Consider the following 24,016-nt stretch of genomic DNA (forward strand, 5'->3'; position numbering starts at 1 on the left):
AAAAGAGAGACAAGATATATTTCTCATGTATGGAAACCAGATGTATATACAAACTGTGTGATGTGATTACAGGGTGGTTTTTCTTCTACTTACCTACATTTTTAAATTTTTCTTCCAGAACATGTATTACCTATGTAACTGAATAATGGTAATTTTCCATTATCAGCAAAATTTAATAAAATGGAATAGACCCTGTAAATAATATGTACATGAAATGTAAATGCATAATAGTGAAAAGCTCAGATCTTAGCCTTCACTTACCCTGCAGAATGGTGTTAATGGAGATAAACCTTTTTAGGGTAATTATGAAATTTAAAATCCATGTAAAGTGCTTATTAGCTCAGCCTTTCCACATAGTATACTAAAAATATTTAGTTTGTATACTATTATTATTGTTCTGTTTTCTTAAAGTGAGAAACATTTGTTTTTAAAAATCCAGCAACTTACTCAGCAGGAGCTGCATATTCATGTTGAAGTCCAGGTGGTGTCTTCTGGGTTCTTAAAGCTATTTCAGCATTCTTTAACTCCTAATATACCAGAGGTTAAAAAAAAAAGCCAGTTAAGAATTAGATTAAAAATACCATACTAAAGAAAATATACAGTCTCTGGACGGAAACTTTAAACAATGCCATCCTTGGAGGCTCATGCTATAAGAACATATTATGGACAAAGCTTGCTTTACAAGTTGCTAAAACCTCTTTCAACTGGAGACAAATTACAGTTTTAACAAACTTTATGATAAAATTATAAAAAGCTGTGAATCTATTTTTAAAACTATGGATTTCTGTAAGATTCATGAAGTGAATTCATCTACAGTGAAAAGATTACATTACTTCTTAAAATCTTTTTTTAAAAAGGTTTGACGAAATGCTAACGAGAATAAATAGCTTAGAGGGGAAAAAAATCTTTAATATACAAATGCAGAAAACACCTTTTTTAAAGGCAGGTAGTAATGTTGAGGCTGATGCAGGCACAATTAACATTTGGTTGCTTGCTATGTACCAAGCACTATATGCCAAAGGCTATTTCTCAATAACAACACTATAATGTAGGTAATGCTTCTCTTTTTATAGATGAAGAAATGGATTTACAAAGACATTATACAATTTGCCCAATACCATGTTGCTAGAAGACCAGAGAACTGGATCTAGGCACCCCAATATTTTAAAACTGACACACTCAACCATTCCTATATTGCTTTCTATGATTCCAGCCAATTGTTTTCCAAGATTAGTATTGTTTACCCCCTTACATTCCACATTCCTATCATTTCACTACATTTTCGACCTCTATTTAAGTATTCTTTATTTCACAAAGAGTTATCTTAACTTTATATTCCTTGTAGCAACATCTCTCCCTCATTAAACTGCCAAGCTGCTAGGTCTATGATGGTTTTTTTCTACTTCCTTTTCACTCAACTCAGGCTTCCATCCCACCCTACTCCAGTATAAATACATGTGTGGATGATTCAAGACTCTGACCCCTGCTATCTCTGTAAGCACTTATTCTTGCCAGGCCCAGATTCTTATAACACAAAACTGCTTACAGATCTTCAGACATGCCCATACCTTCATTCATGATACTTCCCTCTTAGACTCAATGTAAAGGTATTCTACAGTAGACAAATGATAAAAGTGCCCACTTGAGGCCTCTGTGCCCCTACAAAACCTCTGTTACCTGGATCATATCACCTGATGGATTTAACTCTCTCCCTAGTCTAAGTCTTGATCCCTAATGCCTGTTGAAGTACCTGGCACACAACAGATCTTTTAAAAATGTTAATTGAATGACTGGAAAGCTGAACAAAGGAATTTAACTTCAATAAACCATGCAGACCTCCCCCCAAAAGAAGAACTAACCATCCTATTTTAATTTAAACTCAAGTTACTTTCTAAAAATGAAGTATATAAAAGACTTTGCATTCCATAAGAGTCTGGTCTACCTCAACTCTAACCGCAGAACTGCTTATATTTCCCAGAAAGGCTTTCTTTGAAGAAAAGGCTTTAGGGTTACATAAGATTGATACTTCATAGAGAATTCAGAACATTTTTTAAAGATTCATAATTCACTAGACTCTTAGTAGAGTGTTAGTTCCTATCTACTAGAAATTAGAGTAATTTTAGATCAAATTTTTTAAAATATTTTTTTCGTATTTCTTTTTTCTCCTTTTTTTTCTTCCTCTTTGACCTGGTGAGCATGAAACAAAAATCTTTTTTTTAAATGTAATTTTATTTTTTAAGTTCCAGGGTACATGTGCAGGATGTGCAGGTTTGTTACATAAGTAAACATGTGACATGGTGGTTTGCTGCACCTGCCAACTCATCAAGTAGTAAGCCCAGCATACATTCGCTATACAGTTCCTGAAATTCAGCTCAGATGATACTTCCTGAAGGAAACTTTGGCTCCCATGTCTTATTTCTTTGCCACCTTTATGCTCTTCTCAATCTTTTATTATTCTATTCACCCTCCTAGATTTTCAGTACCTTTGGAGTTGTCTTTTTATCTCTAAAAGACTATTAACCTGCACACTATATGATAGCTACTCCACAAACAGTGGTGAGTGGAATCATTCAGTTTTAGAATTAAAATGGGTCCCATTATAGCATTCATTTCTTTCTCAAGTTTGCCTCCTCCATTATTTTCCTCTAATGACATATTCTATATAACTTATATATAATTTCATATATTTCAAATAATTTCATGTAATGTTTAATCACAGTCTAAACATTCTCCACTATAAAAACATAACTAACTCTATTACCTAGAAAGGACATACATGGATTAGGAAGATTAAGTGGAGAGGAAACATGGGGCAATACAAGTTGAGTATACCACATCCAAAAAGCTTGGGTCCACCAAGTGTTTTCGATTTCAGAATTTTTCTGATTCTGGAATATCTGCATACATAAAATGAGGCATCTTGGGGATAGAACACAAGTTTAAACACAAAATTCATTTATGTTTCTGATACACATGGCCTGAAAGTAACTATACGATTTTAATAATTTTGTATGTAAAACAAAGTTTTAACTGTAACCCATCCCATGAGGTCAAGTGTGGAATTTTCCACTTGTGGCATCATGTTAGCATTCAAAAAATTCTGTATTTTACAGCATTTCAGATTTTGAATTAGGGATGCTCAACCTGTATTACATTCATATTTAACCAAATAAATGTGGTAAGAGACCAGGAAATCTGAGAATAGACAATAAAGTCTTTGAAATCCCTTTAACCATTGTAGTTATTAAAAAGATCACAAGGTATTCTCCAATAGTGGACTTAAAGAGCCAAAAGCACCTTTAAAAATTTTACTTAAAATACTACTGCTTCATTTGTGAAGATCCCAGCCCTCTGAGAAATCCACAGTAAAAAAGCAAATCTCACATGAAGTTCATTAGCACATCAGGGACAACTTTACAGAAAGATTTCTAGACTGCTATGATGAGATCAAGTATATTCTGTAATTGTGATAAATAAAACACAAATCACCTATCATGATCCTTTCCCACTAATATAGAAAAAGACTACATATTATATTTAATACGTATTGTACATTATATCATAAGGAGAAAAAAACAAGTAGATATTAGTGACAGATAACATTAGCCACATCACTATTTTTGTTTATTTTTATTTATTTATTTATTTATTTATTTATTTATTTTTGAGACGGAGTTTCACTCTTGTTACCCAGGCTGGAGTGCAATGGCGCGATCTCGGCTCACCGCAACCTCCGCCTCCTGGGTTCAGGCAATTCTCCTGCCTCAGCCTCCTGAGTAGCTGGGATTACAGGCACGCGCCACCATGCCCAGCTAATGTTTTGTATTTTTAGTAGAGACGGGGTTTCACCGTGTTGACCAGGATGGTCTCGATCTCTTGACCTCGTGATCCACCCGCCTCGGCCTCCCAAAGTGCTGGGATTACAGGCTTGAGGCACCGCGCCCGGCTATTTTTATTTTTTTTGAGACAAGAGTTTTGCTCTAGTTGCCCAGGCTGGTGTGCAATGCACAATCTCGACTCACTGCAATCTCCACCTCCCGGGTTCAAGTGATTCTCCTGCCTCAGCCTCCCAAGTAGCTGGGATTACAGGATGCACCACCACACCTGGCTAATTTTTGTATTTTTAACAGAGACAGAGTTTCACCATGTTGGTCAGGCTGGTCTCAAACTCCTCACCTCAGGTGATCCAACCGCCTTGGCCTCCCAAAGTGGTGGGATTACAGGCGTGAGCCACTGTGCCCAGCCTACTATTTTTATTAACTAAGATTTAACCATGATTTGCAAGTCATCACTCAAATTTAATATCCACACAGCATGATACAATTTTTACTTAATAACGTACAGATTAAAAAAATTATTTTCTGACTAGCTACGTTTCGTCTTATATAATATACAAATTTAGCCAGCAACCACTCTTATGAAACCTAGTTAGTTAAGAGTATAAACTCTGGAGTTGGATTACCAGGGTCTGAATCTAGGCCCTTCAATTTACTAACAAAGCTCTGTGCTTGTTTTCTTATTTATATAATGAGGATAATAATACCTACCTTGTGGGGCCTTGTCAGAAATCCATTTTAACAGATACAAATTGCTTAGGATACTGTCCTGTATACAGAAAATACTTAATAAAAACTCATTATTAAAGTATATGAGCTATCCTGTTTTCTACCAGTATGTCTGTATCAGATTTTGTAACTTAAAAAAAAAACCGTATTTCCATTTTGGGAAAAAAACAAAACAAAACAAAACCCTATGATAAAATGACCATAAGTTAGTATACCTGAGCAGTTTCTATTTTCAATTTGTCAATGTTGAGAGTGTTTCTCTGTAGTCCATTGGCAGCCAATGACAGGAGCTGCTTCAGAGCTTTAATATCTTCTTGTACCTTAAGCATTGCTTTTGAAGACATTCTACTAATTTCTTCTTGAACTTGTTTCTGCTCCTTGACAAATTTCCTAAAAAGTATATATTTAAAACTGAGTTTTTAAAAATACACCTTTGATTTCCTACAGAAAAAAAAAAGTATATTTAAAACAGTCCAAGCGTTTTAGGAAACAAAATGAAAAATTCATCTACAATTCACATACATTTTTACAGAATGGCAGTTAAAGAATTTTAATTCCTGTCATTCTACTTTCTGATTTCTAAAAGCATTAACATTTTAACCTGAATTAAGAGATGCTCCTCTAGAATGCAATTTTAGAAGGAAGTGATGCTCCTGTTAAGTATTCTACAATTCTTCAAGTGCTATATATCTAATTACATTTGACACTCACTGGAGATTTTCAACATCCTGGCAGATGACAGGAGGTAGATTTTCATCCTTCAGAGCTTTACTATCCCTAAGAAAAATGTAAAAACTGTATTAAGATCACCAAGGTTTTACAAAGTTGACAGCTGAGTTTTAATAGAATATTAGGGTATTAAGATACAAGAAAATATAGCAAAGAAGCACTTATAGCTTCTTTGGATAATTTAAAAGTTTTATATAAAAAATTTTTTTATAAAATAGGATCTATAAAATAATGTTAACAATTCATCTGACATGGCGATTTCCTATCTAAGAAGATTAGCATCTATTAAAAACATACTTAAAAGCATCTGACTAAATGTTAACAACAACAAAAAAATCAGAAAATGCTACAAACTGGGTAAGATGTTAAACTAAGTTCCCTCTGGCTTAGATTCTGACTGACAATTTGTTCAGTTCCAAAATACTAATGTATTCATTAAAGAAAGTCTACAAAACTTACGAGATGCTCAAAATACTTTTGAAAAATAACTTCAATTAGTTCAACATGCATTAGAATGAAAAAAGAAGACCTACACAGAGCTTACAGGAATCATAAATATTTAATGAGGACAAGAACAAGTGAAATTTGGCATACTGCAATGGAATCATGAATTAGACTTCATAACCCTTAGGCAGATCTTAGTCTCTCTAATCTTCTTCATTTAAACAGTAAGCTAAAAATAAACAAGATGTTTGTAAGGAGTGAATTTTATCATTTATTTACGAACACTTTAATACAGTACAAATTATGTGAGAAAATATAATTGGTAATAAGAAGAAGAATGACCATCATCAAACACATACATGATGTATATGGAGACTCCTCTCTTCACTGAAAACACCAGGGCATAAAACGGGACTGGCACAATAATTCACACACACACACACACACACACACACACACACACACACACACTTTCTTCTCCTAAACATATATGATTCTATTACTTCCAATTATACCATCTGCCTACAATCTATTAAGTTAAACTCTTTAATTAAAATGTCTTAAGAGTAAATTTGTAAACTTACTCTGGTCTTGTTCCTGTTTTATCACCTAGAAAATTCAAGAAGCTTCATGTAAAAAAAATAGGTAATTTAACAATATACTCCAAATACAAGTTTTAAATTAACACAAATTAAAGTATAAATATAAAGTGCTAAGCATTTCTTTGCTTGCCTCTTAAACATCATGTGATGTCATGGCTTGTCATGAACTCAGAAGAACAGCATTTTATGAGTACACATAAACAGATATATGGCAGATGTGCATCTACTTTCAAGGTCAAGAATCTTCCTTTCTCAACCATCTTCCATGAAAAATATCCTGTATGGATAATTTATGTTGTTTCCTACCAGTTTAACTCCTGATAACTTTACCTGACACTTTTTAAACCCCTATCAATATAGAATACTATGTCAGATTACCTGAACTTTTCCAATCTGGCAATCCCTTAAAACAATGATCCCAGTTTACCTTCCTATCTGCCATGAATACGTTCTTTATCACACCCTCACAACAATGGACATATTTTTTTAAAAAACTTTTGCCAGTCATGTAGTTGAAAAATGCCACTTCATAATAATTCTTAGTTTGTATTTCTTACAGTATTGGTGAAGAAAACCATTTTCTTCAAATGCTCATGAGACAAGCATATTTCCCCTTTTGTGAACTGCCTATTTGTAATTTGCACACTTTTCTTGAGGTACTTTTATTTATAAGAGCTATTTCAATATTAAGTATATTAATTGTTTCATTTACATAATTTCATGTGTCTATTTCTAAAGTTAGACTCTTGTAAGATATATCTCAATTTCAGAAATGTTAAAATGTGAAAAAACAAGCACCTAAAAACCAAGCATTTTGGGCAGAGAGCTTGAGCCCAAGAGTTGGAGACCAGCCTGGGCAACAGGGTAAAACCCTATCCCTACAAAACTTTTTTTTTTTTTTGAGATGGAGACTCACTCCATCACCCAGATGGGAGTGCAGTGGCATGATCTCAGCAGCTCACTGTAACCACTGTTGCCCAGGTTCAAGTAATTCTCCTGCCTCAGCTTCCCAAGTAGCTAGGATACAAGCGTCTGCCACCGCGCCCAGCTAATTTTTGTATTTTTAGGAGATGGGGTTTCACCATCTTGGCCAGGCTGGTCTTGATCTCCTGACCCCATGATCTACCTGCCTCAGCCTGCCAAAGTGCTGGGATAACAGACATAAGCCACCGCACCTGGCCCAAATTTTTTAAAAAATTTAGCTAGGTATAGTGCTGTGTACCTGTGGTCCCAGCTACTTGGGAGGCTAAAGTAGGAGGATCACTTGAGCCAGGGAGATGGAGGTTGCAGTGAGGTGAGATCGCACCACTGCACTCCAGCCTAGGTGAGAGAGCAAGGCTCTATATCCACCGCCCCCCAAAAAAAATCAGGCATTTCTTTCCTCAATTACCTTTTACCTCTGCACATGGGTTTTAGTTTTTTACCTCTTTCATCCAACTGTAATTTATGTTTCCATGTTTTGTATTTCACTGATTTTAAGATTTTTTTCTTTCATATTTTAGTATCTCTGAAATTGCCACCTCTCTTCTATAGATGATGTCTTAAATTTTATGAGACATAGAAATAAAAATAGGGATTTAATTTTATGTTTTTCCAAATAATTCACCAACTTTTAAATTGACTAGTATGTTATTTCTTTGATATGACATTTTGTTGTATTTTGTAAATACTTATATATACACAAGCATGTATATAAAAAATTTGAGCCTGTTTCTATCATGAATCCCTGATTACCATGGACCCCCAATTAGTCTACCTAGCTTTGCCTCAGTAATACATGTAGACCACTACAAAAGCTTCCTAACAGTTTTACATTCTATTCTTGCCTTCCTGAATGCTATTTTCCAAATGGCTGTCAGAATGTTCTTAATTCTAAAATACAAATCTCATGAAATCCCTTTAATAGACCCAAATTGCCTGAGGTATTAATATAATGACAAAACTCAACATGGCAAACAAGGCCTCCATAACTTCTAGAACCTCATCTTTCTGCTCTATGGCTAATCTGGTCTTTACAATTTCTTCAAAAGGTCCTTCTCATCTCTAGGCTCACTCAATGCTGTCCCCTCTTCACTGAACGCTATTTTTTGCTACTCTCCATCTGGTTAAATCCCACACTAGTACTGTAGGGCCCAGGCTAAATGACATAGCTACTAGAAAAAGAGAAATCATTTGGATTAAAAAAAAAAAAAAAGAATCCCTTGATATGAGCAATAGATAAAAGGAAACAGGGATGTAGTAATCAGAGATCCATGGTAGAAACCGGCCCAAGTTTTTTATATACATGTTTGTATATACATATTCATAAAACTTAATGTCATATCTAAAACATTTATTGCATTTATTCTATATATTCTCCTTGCTCAACTCTATCTTAGGTACACTATAAAAGCAGGAAGATGTGGGAAAGGGCAGAAGAGGGAAGATTAATTTCCTACATTTATTTATCTTACTCTTCTGACTCAGCCTGCTCTTTGACATGGAGCCTAAAAACAAGTATAATAGAGAAGTACTCTCATGCTTAAAATAAAAGTAATAACAATGGTAACGGGCTATTCCATTTGAGTAATAAATAAGCTGCTAAAGCTACCTTTCTAATTATGGAGTTGCTACAGAGAAAACTAAGTAAAAACAAAGTCTGTTTAGAAATTAGCCAATTTTCATTGAAAGAGATATCTGAACCTTGTAAAAAGTTTAAAAAGATTTTCTAACTTTTAAAATAGTAATTCACCCTAGAATAGTATCTCCTTATAATAAAACCTGTGTCCAGTTTAAAAAAAAAAAATACAGCTACACGGACACTATTTCATACCTTCATCCATTTATCTCATCCTTGAGAGAAGTTCAGTATGTATGTATATACCCTAGCATATATAGTATATATGGTATATATTTTAGTGAAACATGCTTTCATCAGAAGCAGAAGAGATGGTACAAAACAAAGCAACACACAGAACAATAAAAACATTTTCAAAATGAATTTGGATTAGCAAATTTTTAAAACCAATATTCAATGTGGCAGGGGCAAAGCAAGAAAGGTGTTTTCATACTGGTTAGGGGGTAAACTGGTAAAATCTTTTTGGGAAGGCAATTTCATAATCTATATACTAAGAGTCTCCAAAATATCCCTCTCTTTAAGCCAATTTCTAGGTATTTTCCCCAAGAAATAACCAAAAATATAAACAAACTGATAATAAAAGGAGACACCTACGTGTCTAGCTCTGCTAAGGTTTTACAAATAGTAACCCTCAAACCATTTAACAGATACGGAAAACTAAAGCACACAGTGAAAGTAACTTCAATAAGGTCAGAGCTCACAAAGCAGCTGACCCAGGATCTGAACCCAGGCAATTCTCCTCCAGAGTAGACACTCTTAAAGTACTATATTATTTTGCCTTTTTAGATAAAGATGCCCAATTTTTTACCTCCCAGAGTAGAACATCTGGAAATAAACATCTAACAAGAGAACAATGGTTGACTAAATTATGATCCATCCATAAAACTGATATTAAGCAGCATTAAAATATTTAAAAAGAATTACTGATACTGACAAATGCTTCTGATATGTTACATAAGAACAGACTACAAAACAATACTGCATATGTATCATGATCCCAATTTAAAAATACATATTCATATACACATTAAGATAGCTATATAAAACATATGCACATACAAATCTGTTAACTACGAAAATAAAACCTTAAATGCACAACACACACAAAATGTGTTAAGTATTTGTGAAATAATAATGCAAACAAATTTAAAAGTAAAAACTATAACTACTGCATATCTAATCTTCCACACAACGGAATTTTGAGCAACCCAGACTGTTAGAACATAAAATTACAACGGCATTACTTACTCTTTTTATCTGAGGAGCTACTAAAATCTATGCCACCAAGGCCTTCATTGCCTGCAGTTGAAGTAGCTGCTGTAGTTCCCAAAGTCAAGCCTAAAGCATTCTGTCCTAGTCCTATAAATAAATCAAACACCGCTTATAAATTTCATTGAAAGACTACAACAATTTCCCCTTATTGATCAAATGACTCTAATGCTAATTTTAAAGTCAGATTCCAGATTTTCTTCATATTTGATTTAGGGAAATAAGTCTACAGCATGTTTTGGCCAAAGACTGATAACCTTTCTTGAATTGAATGTTATTATGTAGTTTGGATGATGTGATTTTTCATTATTACGAGGGCCATAAAGTGTATCAATTCAATATATATGGGCACTCAATTTTTGTTATAAAGGGGTTTTGTTACAGAGGGCTTTTAAACCCTCTTTACAAAAGCAGTTTCAGTGGGTGTATTTTCAAGTGAAGACATCTTGTCTTCCAATCACACTTTGGAACTGCATACTTTTAAAATAATCTAGTGTGAATTTATAGGATTTGAATATAATACATATTGAATATAATTTCACACACCCAAGTTCTTTTCACAAAGCTTTAAAATAAGTATTAGAATTCATGTATTTATTTAAATCTTCCCTCACTGACAAAACAAATAAAAAGGACCAGACTACGGTTAATCATAAGTCACTCATGTATACTTGTGAGTCAAGTAGCAAAATTTCAAGAACCTTGGGTTGATAAATCTTTATTTCGTTTATTTTTTTTTTTTTGAGATGGAGTCCGCTCTTATTGCCCAGGCTAGGGTGTGATGACACGATCTCAGCTCACTACGACCTCCGCCTCCGCCTGCCAAACAGTTGGGATTACAGGCATGCATCACCATGCCTGGCTAATTTTGTACTTTTCGTAGAAATGGGGTTTCACCATGTTGGTTAGGCTGGTCTCCAACTCCTGACTTCAGGTGATCCACCCGCCTTGACCTCCCAAAGTGCTGGGATTACAGGTGTGAGCAACCGTGCCCAGTCTAATAAATCTATATTTTTATAAGACCATGCATTCCTGAGCTGATATAACTGTTGTTCTTTTTAAACAAAATGTTATCTCTAGATCAGTTTACTGACTCCTTAAACAGGCTCTTCTTTGTTTCCTTATCTAGTTAGTCAATATTGAGAAAGACAAAAATGTGTTTTTCTAAAATATGGCTAATAGGCTGGGTGTTGTGGCTACATCTGCAATTACAGCACTTTGGGAGGCCAAGGCAAGGGGATCATTTGAGGTCAGAAGTTTGAGACCAGCATGGCCAACATGGTGAAACCCCATCTCTACTAAAAACGCAATCAGCCAGATGTGGCGGCACACACCTGTAAACCCAGCTACTCAGAAGGCAGAGGCTGGAGAATCTCTTGAACCCTGGAGGTGGAGGTTACAGTAAGCCAAGATCACACCACTGCACGGCAGCCTGGGTGACAGAGTGAGATTCCATCTCAAAATAAAAAAATACATATAAAATAAAATATGGCTAATACATCCAATTATGTATGAAAACCAACATTTTATAATTTAGTTTTCATATTTAAAGGAAAATGTGCAGATTAAAGAGAAAAAGTCATCTGCTCAAAGGACCAAAATAATAATAAGTACATTTAAATATAGGTATTTACTATTCTGGAGAATAAATACCATCAATTACCTGATGTTGCTGTGTTTGTGCTCTGGAAAAGTGAACCTCCCAAACCAGCTAAGGCTCCCCCTAAAGAGAGGCCTGTTGATGCAGTTGTAGTTGTGGCTGTTGTCCCGCCCAAATTATTTAGGGTAAATCCTGTGGAAGCTTTAAAAAGAGATAGCAAGCTTTCAAAAGGCATTATTATTTAACATCAGCATAGAAAATACAAATACAATGTTTTAAAAACTGATTTCCATGATAAAATTGGCTCTTTGGAAGAACTACTTGCTAAAGATAAAATTATATACCTAAGAATAAAGAGAAACAGTAGCTTTAAAGCAAAAACCAATGATGGAAATAAGGGCTTTGAGGAATATTAGAATGGTACCAGGTAACTGATTCCAGACAGCAATATTGTTTCCAACCCAGACCACCAACTTCACCTTCATATTAAATAAATCATAAGACAGGCAAGATTTATGCCAAATCTATCTTTTCCTGTCATGAAATGGCTCCTTGAAAACAAAGTAAATATTAACAGCTTTACATTTTACCTCTCTGGCCCTCTCCCCTGCTTTGCTCTCTAAATAGGGACTATCTCCCAAGATAGTCTCTCCTGTTCCAATGCTCAAAGCTCACTTTTCTTCTTTATAAATCAATAATTTCTGTAGTCAAAATTCTAAATGATTAAAATAAAAAGTTACGTTTAGTAAAGGTGACTATCTATGTTCTCTAATCAGATAAAATCGAAATTTAACCATTAAATGCAATGGTTTTTCATTCTGCCTCACCTGCTGGAGTTGATGTCAGAGCAGACGAAAGAGTAAGACCGCTAGCTGAGGTAGAAGTAATAGGTAGAGCAAATGGTGTGGCAGATGCTGCAGGTTTATTGAATCCTAAACTGAAGCCTGTTGTAGGGGCAGATGTAGTGGCCGGCGTTCCTATTCAAATAAATAAATAAATAAACAAACAAAATCCTTTACCTTTAAGTGTTCTATTATACTGGTTTCAATAAGGATCCCTAAAAGTTTGTGATACTACCTTTTGCCAATAGAAGAAGGGTGTACGTGTGAGAGAAAATAAAAGTTGAGACTAAATCATGGTGAACACGGAAAAGATGACTCTGAGTTAAGAAAAACAAAAGAATGGTCAGGTACGGTGGCTCACACCTATAATCGCAGCACTCTGGGAGGCCGAGAGGGGCAGATCTCTTGAGGTCAGGAGTTTGAGACCAGCCAGGCCAAAAATCTCACCTCTACTAAAAATACAAAAATTAGCTGGGTGTGGCAGTGCACACCTGTATCCCCATCTACTCAAGAGGCTGAGGCATGAGAGTCGCTTAAACTTGGGAGGCAGAGGTTGCAGCGAGCCAAGATTGCGCCACAGAACTCTAGCCTGGGCAACAAAGTCAGACTCCATCTCAAAAACAAAACAAAACAAAACAAAACAAAACAAAACAGAAAATCCAATCGATGTAATATATCCATTTTAATTCCACCCCTAGATTTACGTACTAATGCAGCATTTACCCTCCTCCTTTCCTTTACTCTCAGCAGAAAAATGGTCCCTCCTCTCTAATACTCTATCAAGAGCCATTCTCTATTCCTTTCTTCTGGCCCCTATGTCTCTGTCAGCCCCTAGGCTGTCCCCCTTTTCCTTTTTAGTCCTTTTTTTCGTACCTCTCTTTCCTCTGTTCATGTCTTAAATGACACTTCCTACAGTTCCATTCCTACTTCTTTACTTCCTCAATGACTCATCTACTTTCATCATTTCAACTATAGGTACATAAATCTAAACTGACATCCACCTACGTCCCTACTGGCTAGTCCTATCTTTATGTTCCTTTGTCTCCTACATATCTCACCAGAAAAATTTTTTGCTAAATCCCCAACCTTGGTCAGTTCAAGCCAGAAGCCAGTCATCCTTGACATCCCTTCCTTCTCCTATACTCCATTACTCACAAATCCTATTGATTCTACTTCAGAAATACCCTGTATTACAAGCATCCTTAAAAACCCTAGCTTAGGCCATCTCTCTCTTAAAAACTACTATAACAGCATTTATTTCTCTTGTATCAGTCTCTTCCAACCTCTAATCTATTCTTGAAATTACCTTGGTTACCTTAAAAAAAAAAAAAAAAAAAAAAAGGGCCAGGTACGATGGCTCACACCTATAGCCCCAGCATTTTAGGAAGCTGTGGCGGGCAGATCACCTGAGATCAGGAGTTCTAGACCAGCCTGACCAACATGGAGAAACCATGTCTCTACTAAAAATACAAAATTAGCCAGGCGTGGTGGCGCATGCCTATAATCCCAGTTCCTCAGGAGGCTGAGGCAGGAGAATCGCTTCAACTGGGAAGGAGGCTGCCATGAGATCAAGACGCTGCACTCCAGCCTGGGCAACAAGAGCGAAACTCCACCTCAACAAAACAAAACAAAGCAAATATCCTAGTGATTCTGCCCAATTTAAGGTTCCTATTATATTCTAGATTGTCAAAATACAGTCTAAAGGCATGACATATATCTCCCTTTCCTATCTGGTCCCAACCTGCTCCTCAAATCTCAGCTCTGCTCACCACTTCTACCTCTTATTTCTAAGCTCCAATAACAAAATAGTTCATATTTCCCTGAATGCTTTTATGATTTGGCCTCTGCACTTGCCACTCCTCTGTCTGAAATGCTTCCTGCCCCTAAAGTAAACCCTACTGTTTTCTTCCTCTGCCTTCCATGGTGCCTCTCCTACACCTTTTAGGACATTTATCAGATTATGTTACTATACCTGCCTATCCCTTTCACCTCACAACAGACTGATTGCCTTGCTCCAACCCTTAGCAGTTCCCAAGGTCACTATCAAGGACCATCCTCACCACCAGCGCCACAAGATAATATGCAATGTTCAAGGCATTATGTATACACAAGGCCACATGGTTAGAAGTAGTAACTGCTCAAACAACATTAAATGAAGAAATGTATGAATGACCTGCATTGACTTATCCTGAAGTCACTGAGAGAAGAGAAAACAGAAACTATGCTTCTGGATTGCCCTGACCACAACTAGAAGTTCCTACCAGAGTACAGTGCTTTGAAATAATATACGAGTTATAACCTCAGAAAACAAGACTCAGACATGGTGGCTCATGCCTGTAATCCCAGCACTTTGGGAGGCCAAGGAGAGCAGGTGGCTTGAGGCTGGGAGCTCATGACCAGCCTAGGCAACATAGTGAGACCTTGTCTCCACAAAAAAATAAAAATAAAAAAATTAGCCACGTGTTATGGTATATGCCTGTAGTCCTAGCTACTTGGGAACCTCAGGGAAGACTGCTTGAGCCCAAGAGTTTGAGGTTGCAGTGGGCTGTGATGATGCCACTGGACTCCAGCCTGGGCAACAGAAGAACTTGTCTGAGGAAAAGAAAAAGAAAACAAGAAGATTCACTTGCTCATCTTTGTAGCCAATCCAGTCCAAAATATTGGTGATAAACAGATGTGTTGTGTTTCTGTTAATAACAGGTGTGGCAACCAAATGAAAAAAGTAGCAACCAAATGAAAAAAGTTTGCCAATCCTTAACTGAAAACTCAATTTAAGAGCTTCTGAATGTTCTTTCATTTCCTTTCCCTTTCCTTTCACATTATTTACTGCCATCCAGATTGAAAGCTGGCTGAAACCCTAGTTATTCACATTCCCTTTAGTGTAACAATACAGAAGGTATTACGTGTTTGGATATTAGTTCAATATCCTCTATTTTATAGATAACTAAAAGCCCCCAAATATTACCTAAGGTTTCACAACTATTTTAGAGGAACAAGGAACAACCATGGCTTAATTCCAACATTTCTGGCTTAAAGTTTGTTTTTTCCACTAAACGGAGTCAAATGACTACAAAAGTATATATACAAAAATAAATTTCCACATTAAAAAAAAATATCTGCATTAAAAATACTTTTCTGAATTATAAAAGTACTCTATAGTGATTCCTTTTTTTCACTACTCAAATACTGAAAGGTTCTCTGATAAGTCACTATCTGTAATATACACACTTTCTTTTATACCCAAGCTCTGTAAGATATTAGAAGAGAGAAGAGTAGAAAGATCACTCAATTTGTTAAAATTATTAGAAAACCACAGAGCTGGGATCTTTCCTCAAAAATTCTTACCCAGAGTTAATCCTGTAGTTATAGTTGTTGCTATTCCTGGGGACGAAAAGAGAAATAAAATTTATTCATCAATTAAGATGACATTCTTTTGGTTTACCTGTCACAAGGGAAAGACTTAAAATCACCCTCAGGGATTAACAACACTTCTAATTAGAAAAATACATATCTTAGTATCTGCCACCATAACCACTAATCAAGCATTTTCCCCATAACACTGGTTTTCATATTACTAGTTGTATATAATTTGATTAAGGAAAAAAATTTATAAAATGCAAGTAACTATTGTTTATAACAAAATTAAGCAATACCAAAAAGAGCAACTCCAAGCAAAATGCTACATTGAGCTGTCTCAAGTAGCTCACTGGCCAATCTGCTCATATTTATCCCTGTAGTTACTTCATTTTCTAGATGTGGCTGTGAAATGTGATACACTCATGGCAGGAAGATCAATGCAAAAAGTAGTAAAAAAGACCAAGAGGCTATGAGGGTAAAAACAAAGGGTAAATAAGAAGCAAACTTTTAAAATGGTCAGCTCCAGTGAAACATTATTTTTCCAGCTGTAAGCATTAAAAACAAAAATTTTCTATTGTTTTTGAAACATTCAAGTCCTTTACCTATTGCCCTTTTCCCACTTATTGCATTAATAATACAAAAATGTAAAATATCTCTTAGGAATGTAAATTATAGACCAGGCATGATAACTCAGGCCTGCAACAACAGCACTCTGAGAGGCCAAGGAAGGAGGATCTCTTGACCCCAGGAGTTTAAGACCAGGAGGAGACCCCTTCCCTACAAAAGGAAAAAAACAAAGAAAGAAAAGAAAAAAAAAAATTAGCCAGGTGTGGTGGTACATGCCTGTGGCCCTATCTACTCATGAGGCTGAGGTGGGAGGGTCACTTGGGCCCAAGAGGTTGCTAGGCTACAGTGGGCCATGATCATGCCAATGTACTCCAGCCAGGACAACAGAGCCAGACCATGTGTCTAAAAAAAAAAAAATTTTAATTATGTTACAGCAAGAATGCTGACTCTCTCATGTATGTTAATGTTCCAAATTGATAAAGCTGGCTTAAACAACAATCTCCACTAAGGAAAAACACTGCATTATATAATCTAAAAATTTTAATTACTTTAATTCATTATATTTAAAGAAAGAGATCTTCCAGGCAGAGCTCGCAGTGAACTGAGATCGAGCCACTGTACTCCAACCTGGGCGACAAAGTGAGACTCTATCTCAAAAAAGAGAGAGAAGTGGTGGGGGGAGGTCTTCCTCAATTCAGTGAGAAAAACGGAAAAGGAATAGATGACAGTCTATGATTGGGCCTATCACTGGCTCTTGATTCCAATTCCTTACATTTCTTTTCATCTTAGTATCTACCATTTTTTAAGATATACTACCAGTGATGATCCTTGTAAAGAGAGATAAAGGACAGAATTTAGGAAAGAATATCCCAAGCCTACTCTCTGCCAATGTGATCAAATCCTCCTCACCTGTATTTGTTCCTCCTAGAGTGAACCCAGTAGCAGGTTTAGATCCAAAGAGCCCGGTTCCAAAACCACTTGAAGGAGCAGATGTAGTTGCTGGAGTTGCAGTACTTCCAAGAGTTCCAAAATTGAGCCCCACAGAAGGGTTGCTTATTTGAAAAAACAGAAACAAAACAAAAACCACAGGCACAAAAGAAAGTCTACTAGAGCCAATATTTACTTAAGAAAAATAAAAATTAACTCTTCAAGATAATTTCATTCATGTAACATATCTAATACATTGTCATAGGACCCAAAAACAACAATAAATTTACCTTTGACCCACCAAGTTCAACTATGTTTCTGTTCTTCCTTAAAAATAAACCCACATGTAAAAGTCTTAAAAAATATAGTACCGGATTTCAAGAAAAGCAGTCTATAGCAATAAAGATTTCAGAACTCAAGGTAATCATAAGTAGAGATCACAATTATTCTGCTTTCACCAATTTTTGAAACCTAGCATATTTTTAAATGGCCATAGTTATTCTAAGTTGTCTTCACTACCTCTCTGTTGCTACATTACCACATTCATGGAGTGATGTGGGGCTGGGGAGAGCATATAGTTAGGTATATGCTCCAAAAAAAGCAAAACAGAAAAACTAGTGGGGACATTTCCTGGCAAAAGTTAAACGCAAAGCAAAATCATACTGTCTTGGGATTATGTGTTCTTTAGCAGTAACTCCTCAGAGAGTGTGGAAAAGCTTAAAAAAAGAATAGCTGATAAAAACAAGTGAATGAGAAAAAAGTTCACAACTTTTCAACTGCTCTTATTAAGACTCGAAAGTTCAGATTTGCTATCTAAAGGTGGGAAGACAAATTGCGAAAATAAGTAAAAAATTCTGACAAGTTGACACTTCACGTAGGAGAGTTAAGGAAGATTACGTAGCATAATGGGGAATCCTCTTTATCCTACATATTTATCGTTATTACTTCCCTAGCTGCCCTTCCATAAAGAATATTCATGAGAGAACCCAATATCATTTTTAAAGTCTCAAAAGCCCTGGAACGTTTCAATGAAAGAGGAAATGTAAGAGGAACTCAGTAGTGTGGCTGGGTTCCAGTACCAGTTCCCCCATGTTCTGGTACTTGGATGCCGTTCCTTAACCTTTCTGAACCTCTACTTCCTCATCTGCAAAATGGAAATTAACAGTACACACTTAGCAGAATTTTTTTTAAATATAAGGGTTAAGGGACTGCACAGGGTGAATTAACTTCAATAAATGTTGTTATGACTGTTATCATTAGGGATACTTATAAATTCAACTAAACATATTATGTACAAGGCGTTATGCCAGGAATAGCAAGGGAGCAGAAAGATGACTAAACCCTTACTCAAGGTACATGCCATTTACTGGGGGACAAACAACACAAATTAACTGTACTCCAAGCCAGAAGAGTTCTCCAAGTTACTTGGGTCTGGGGGTCTTCAATTTCATAATCAGCTCAAGAAGCCATTCAGGTTTTTACAAATATTGGGGGACAAGGGAGAAAGGAAATATTCAAGCAGTAGATAATTTAAGCAGTAGAAATATACACCTTCAGTAAGTTTATAATTATTATAAGGCAGATTATAATCAAGTACCAAATGATAGCAAAGAGATACTACAGAAGTTTGAGGCAGAGCTAATCACTGAGATAAGAATGGAGACACAGGAGCTAATTAAGGGATAGAACTTGAGATGGGCCATCCATACTGAGTAGGTAAAGTGAGACGAAATACTTAGTTTACCACTGATCTTTAAAATATGTTTGTGTGCACCAGAGAATTCAAAGGCAAGGCAGAAGGCAGAGCAGGGCTGCAAGATCTCACCAACAATTAAAACAGATCTTGGCCAAGCTGAGTGGCTCATGCCTGTAATCCCAGCACTTTGGGAGGCTGAGGTGGGCAGACTGCTTGAGCCCAGGAGCTTGAGACCAGCCTGGGCAACATGATGAAACTGTCTCTACTGAAAAACAAGAAAATACCCCGAAAAACAGAAATTAGCCAGGCGTGCTGCTACACGCCTGTATTCCCAGCTACTCAGGAAGCTGAGGTGAAGGATCACTTTAGCCCAGGAGGTGGAGGTTGTAGTGAGCTGGGATTGCGCCACAGCATTCCAGCCTGGGAGACAGAGCAAGGTCCTGTCTTAAAAAAGAAAAAACAAAAAAAACCCACAGATCTTTAAACATTTACTCTGAAATTAAAAGGTATTTTTAAGAACATATTGCTACAATCAAAACTAAGTGAGATATCACACACACAAAAACCTAAGTGAGCACTACAAGCAAAAGAATCCAGTATGTAATGGCTATATCCAGACAACACAGGTAGTACAACCATAAAAGAGGCATATATGCCAAAAACATTTAGCTTAGCTGGTGGTACTCTGATCACATTGTTATTTTGAAACTGTTGCGTGTATAACGTGGAATAGAATAAATGACTATCTGGGGGATATTAAAACACTATTGGCAAATTTTGAAGACATACAATTAGGAAAATGGTTATTAAGCTTTCCTTATTCCCAAATAAATCAGATCTCATTTTTTAAAATTGCTATTCTGGAAATATACAAAAGATGAAAAGTAAACATTTGTATTTTTACACCATGAATTAAAATTTAAAATTTCTTGACAACAGGCCGGGCAAGGTGACTGAGGTGGGTGGATGACCTGAGGTCAGGAGTTCCAGACCAGCCTGGCCAACATGGTAAAACTCCCGTCTCTACTAAACTTACACACACACACAAAATTAGCTGGGTGTGGTGGTATGCCTGTAATCCCAGCTATTCGGGAGGCTAAGGTAGGAGAATCACTTGAACCCAGGAGGCAGAGGTTGCAGTGAGCACCACTGCACTCCAGGCTGGGTAACAAGAGTGAGACTCTGTCTCCAAAAAAAAAATAATAATAATTGTATACATATATAATTTCTTGACAACATAACTGGAGATATTAAGAAGTAATAATGGAAGTTGAAAATACTGCCAAAGAAACACATCAAAATGAAATCTTATTCTATCACAGAAGCAAAAGAGAAATTTTGGTGGCAGAGAAATTTACTAAATTCAAGAAAAACAAAAGCTACCCTAGACTTGACCAATTACCTCCTCAAACCAGTATTATCTGCCAAGGACTTGATAGGATGTGCTACAGAAAAGCCAACTTGACTCTATCACATCAGTAATGTTATTTTAACTTGCCCAGCTGGCCCTAATGTGGACTTCATAGCTAACATAATAGCTAAGATTTATTGAGCACTTAGCAAGTGCCAGACTTGATACTAAATATTTAAATGCTTCATCTCACTTATCAACTCAGGTAATATATTATACTCCTTTTCCAGATGTGAGAACTCCTCTAAAATGACTGACCTCAAGAGATTTAATCACCAGGTGGCACGGGGGCTGTCAGGTCTCCCAACCAGCACTCTTAACAAATTTATGTCAGACTGTCTCCTCTTTCATTAATTTATAGAAGCCTCTCTAAAGCTTGGGAAATTTTCTTCTAGCTTATTACTAGAACTCATTTGCTCAGTCATTCAAATTGTTATTAAAGCCCTTTTTCTATGCCAAGCACTGTCCTTGGGACTGAGGATGAGGTGGTAAATAAGACTCAGACCCTGCCTTCAGGCAGTTTCTAGTCAGTGAGAGACACAGATATTAATTATTCTCGTGCTGGGATCTAACAAAAAGTTAACAATAAATATAATGAACGGATTACAATTGTGATCAGCACTGTAAGAGTACTATGAGAATGGAAACCTCCCCTAGACTGACAGGTCAGAAAAGGCCTCTCTGGGGAAGAAATCATTTGATAGTCGCAAAAGATAAGTAGGCATAAGAACTAGGTACATAGGGTAGAAGGAAGGGGTTGGCAAAGCCCACTTGAGGAAAAGAGAAAATGCCATGTTGCTAGGGCAGGGTTTCTCATACTAAGATCAGGACTATGAGAGAAGTACAAAAATTAATTCATCAATTCCTAAGAAACATTAAAAAAAAAAAGAAAGAAAGAAATAGAATAGAAAATATCAAAGTGCATCCAAAGAAGTAAGGGTAAGTGTCTTTCTCTGAAACTTTGTTTCAGTTATTTATTTGTGTACAGGTACTGGTGTACTGGATGGTAATATAGTTGTTTGTCTGTTTTTAAAAGTGAGTCTGGATAACTGAAATAAAATGACGGGCTCCAGATGAGTCCCCAGAGGTTCCAGCAGAAGTGGACTTTGCAGACTATGGTAAATTTGTTGTTGTTGTTTTAACTTCATTCTAAGGATAGCGGGAAGTGATTACGTGGGGAGCAATTTGTGTTTTAATTATTCTGGCTACAATGTGGCAAAACGGATTGAAGATGTTGATGGGAGTAGTTGTCATCTAACACAAGACAGCTGGTTAAAAATCTGAAAAGAATCGGAAGTATTTTCATAAGAATGTAAGGATCAAGAGAGCAAGGCTCTTATGTTACTACCTAAAACAGAGTCTTGCACATGGGAATCTGTCGAATAAATATTTGTTCCGAGAATGACAATAGCTTGAGCAGGGTGATGGAACTGGAAATAAAGACAAACGGAAATGGCAGAAGTAAAATTATTAGGACTTGATGTTGAGCGAGCAGAGTAAGAATAACGGAGGAATGGATGAAAACTCAAATGTCTGACTTGACTGTGTAGTCTGTGGTTCCTCTTTTTTTGAGACGGAGTTTCGCTCTCGTTGCCCAGGCTGGAGTGAAATGGTGCGATCCCCGCTCGACGCAGACTCCACCTCCCAGATTCAAGCGATTCTCCTGCCTCAGCCTCCCCCATGTTGGTCAAGCTGGTCTCAACTCCCGACCTCAGGTGATCCGCTAGCCTTGGCCTCCCAAAGTACTGGGATTCCAGGCGTGAGCCACCTGAGCCACCCGGGGCGGCCTCCTCCCTCTTTAAACTGCAGGTCCTGCTGAGGTTTTTGTCTTTTAAATCTACAGCCACACCTTTTAAGCTTCAGGAGATATCTTGCTGACAGTGTGCACACTTAGCTTTATGAACCCCTCCACCTTTATCTTGAAAAAAATTGGGTTCTAAAGCTTAAATCTCTCATTAAAATGATGTCTCACCATTTTGTCTCTTTCTGGACAGTTATGTTTTTGTTGCCAGACGAACTAATGGGTTGCACAAAAACGAGAAACATGCTACATTTTGTAATTTAAGTGAAAGACAATGTTGAGTTATTACGATACAACATTCTTGTGTCAAATATACTAAACTGCACATACTGCACAAAATCACCAATAAACACTGTAAAAAGGTGTTTTTGTTTTTTTTTAAACAGTAACAGATAAGGTCCCACGTGGCACAAAAGCTTGAAAGGCTGGTTATAAATAACCACAAAGTTATTAAAACACCGTAATATCCAAAACCGCAAATGCTGCAACGAAATCGGAATTATCCATTACAAAACCCCACAATATGCTACAATTTCATTCATTCATTCAATGTTCATTCAATGCTTAAGACTGATGCCTCGCTAAAGCTCCGGGGTAGAGCCCCGGGCCTCTCCACCCAGTCAAGATCCCTCTAGGTCCAAACGATGCCTAAACTACACGTGAATTCTGGAAACCTCACAGCACAGAACCCATCCCGCCCTCTACCTCACCAGGCCGCGCTGGGCCCGGGCACCGCGGCGAGCGAGAGGCCTACGACGCCGGCGGCTAGATAAGTGCTACTCTCCAGCCCCACCGGGAAGGAAGCCAGCGCGAAGAGAGAGGATGGGGACACCAGGAAGCTTCCAGGGGTGGGAGGTGAGGGAGATCCGGCCCAGGAAGGCGAGAAAGTGCGGTTACCTAGACGCTCCCGTCCCGAAGGAGAAACCGCCGCCTGTGCCGGTCCCGCCGGGGGCCACGGTGGTGGAGCCCAGAGTCCCGGACCCGAAGGAGAACCCCGTGGACATGTCTGCCCGGAGCTCGACGCCGTCCGCAAGATGAAAGGGGTCTGGGACACTTCTCTCGCCTCAAAGCCGAGGCGGGCCGGGCAGCATCTCTCTCGCCAGGCACTGACCTGGCGGGAACTTCAGCCCCAGTGGTTGCGAAGGCGAGGCTAAGTGGGTGGAGCTACGACGCAAAAGCAGGGCGGCGCTCGCCGCGTTCCCGTAGCCCGCCGGAAGTGAGCCCGCCGCGCAGGGAGCCCTGGGACAAAGATAGGAGTAGGCGAGCCGCGCAAGGCACCCCGGGACCGGGCGGGATCGGCGCACAGCCTAATCTCTTAAAGGAGCAGGCTCCCAGAGTTTAAAAACAGTAAGACCATTTCTGTCACTTTTAGTTCTTCTGACTGACATAATCTGCACTATAGGGTGTACTGACATAATCTGCACTTTAGGGTGATGAGTGTCAATTACTGCCTCTATTAGCCTCCTGCCAAAAATGATGCTCAAAATCGCAGAATTGGGGAGGCCCCTCGTGAGCATCTCCAAGCTCCCCACACAGAAGAGACGGCTTAGGGCTTTCTTTGGCTGCCGCCCCATCCCTGAGAAGGAAGA

General features: G+C 37.5%; 1 protein-coding gene across 2 annotated transcripts in view; it reads right to left on the reverse strand.

The window, feature by feature from the left end:
* The window catches only part of NUP58 (nucleoporin 58), a 40,473-nt gene extending 16,822 nt beyond the window's left edge, over positions 1 to 23,651 (reverse strand). Inside the window, exons 1-10 of one of the 2 annotated variants that reach the window (XM_032260058.1) lie at positions 23,325 to 23,579; positions 17,502 to 17,644; positions 16,014 to 16,049; positions 12,654 to 12,803; positions 11,890 to 12,027; positions 10,206 to 10,316; positions 6,323 to 6,347; positions 5,277 to 5,342; positions 4,781 to 4,955; positions 448 to 527 (exon numbers count right to left, since the gene is read on the reverse strand). In XM_032260058.1, coding sequence (XP_032115949.1) covers positions 448 to 527; positions 4,781 to 4,955; positions 5,277 to 5,342; positions 6,323 to 6,347; positions 10,206 to 10,316; positions 11,890 to 12,027; positions 12,654 to 12,803; positions 16,014 to 16,049; positions 17,502 to 17,644; positions 23,325 to 23,431 — 1,031 coding nt within the window. In that variant the 5' untranslated portion in view covers positions 23,432 to 23,579. Of the gene's footprint in view, positions 1 to 447; positions 528 to 4,780; positions 4,956 to 5,276; positions 5,343 to 6,322; positions 6,348 to 10,205; positions 10,317 to 11,889; positions 12,028 to 12,653; positions 12,804 to 16,013; positions 16,050 to 17,501; positions 17,645 to 23,324 lie in introns of both variants that reach the window. The other variant, XM_032260059.1, reaches the window with a different exon arrangement.
* Between the last annotated feature and the right edge of the window lie 365 nt (positions 23,652 to 24,016).

This window comes from Sapajus apella, unplaced genomic scaffold, assembly GCF_009761245.1.
Source record: "Sapajus apella isolate SASKATOON/1434 unplaced genomic scaffold, GSC_monkey_1.0 scaffold114, whole genome shotgun sequence".
In the NCBI taxonomy this organism is placed as follows: Eukaryota; Metazoa; Chordata; class Mammalia; order Primates; family Cebidae; genus Sapajus; species Sapajus apella.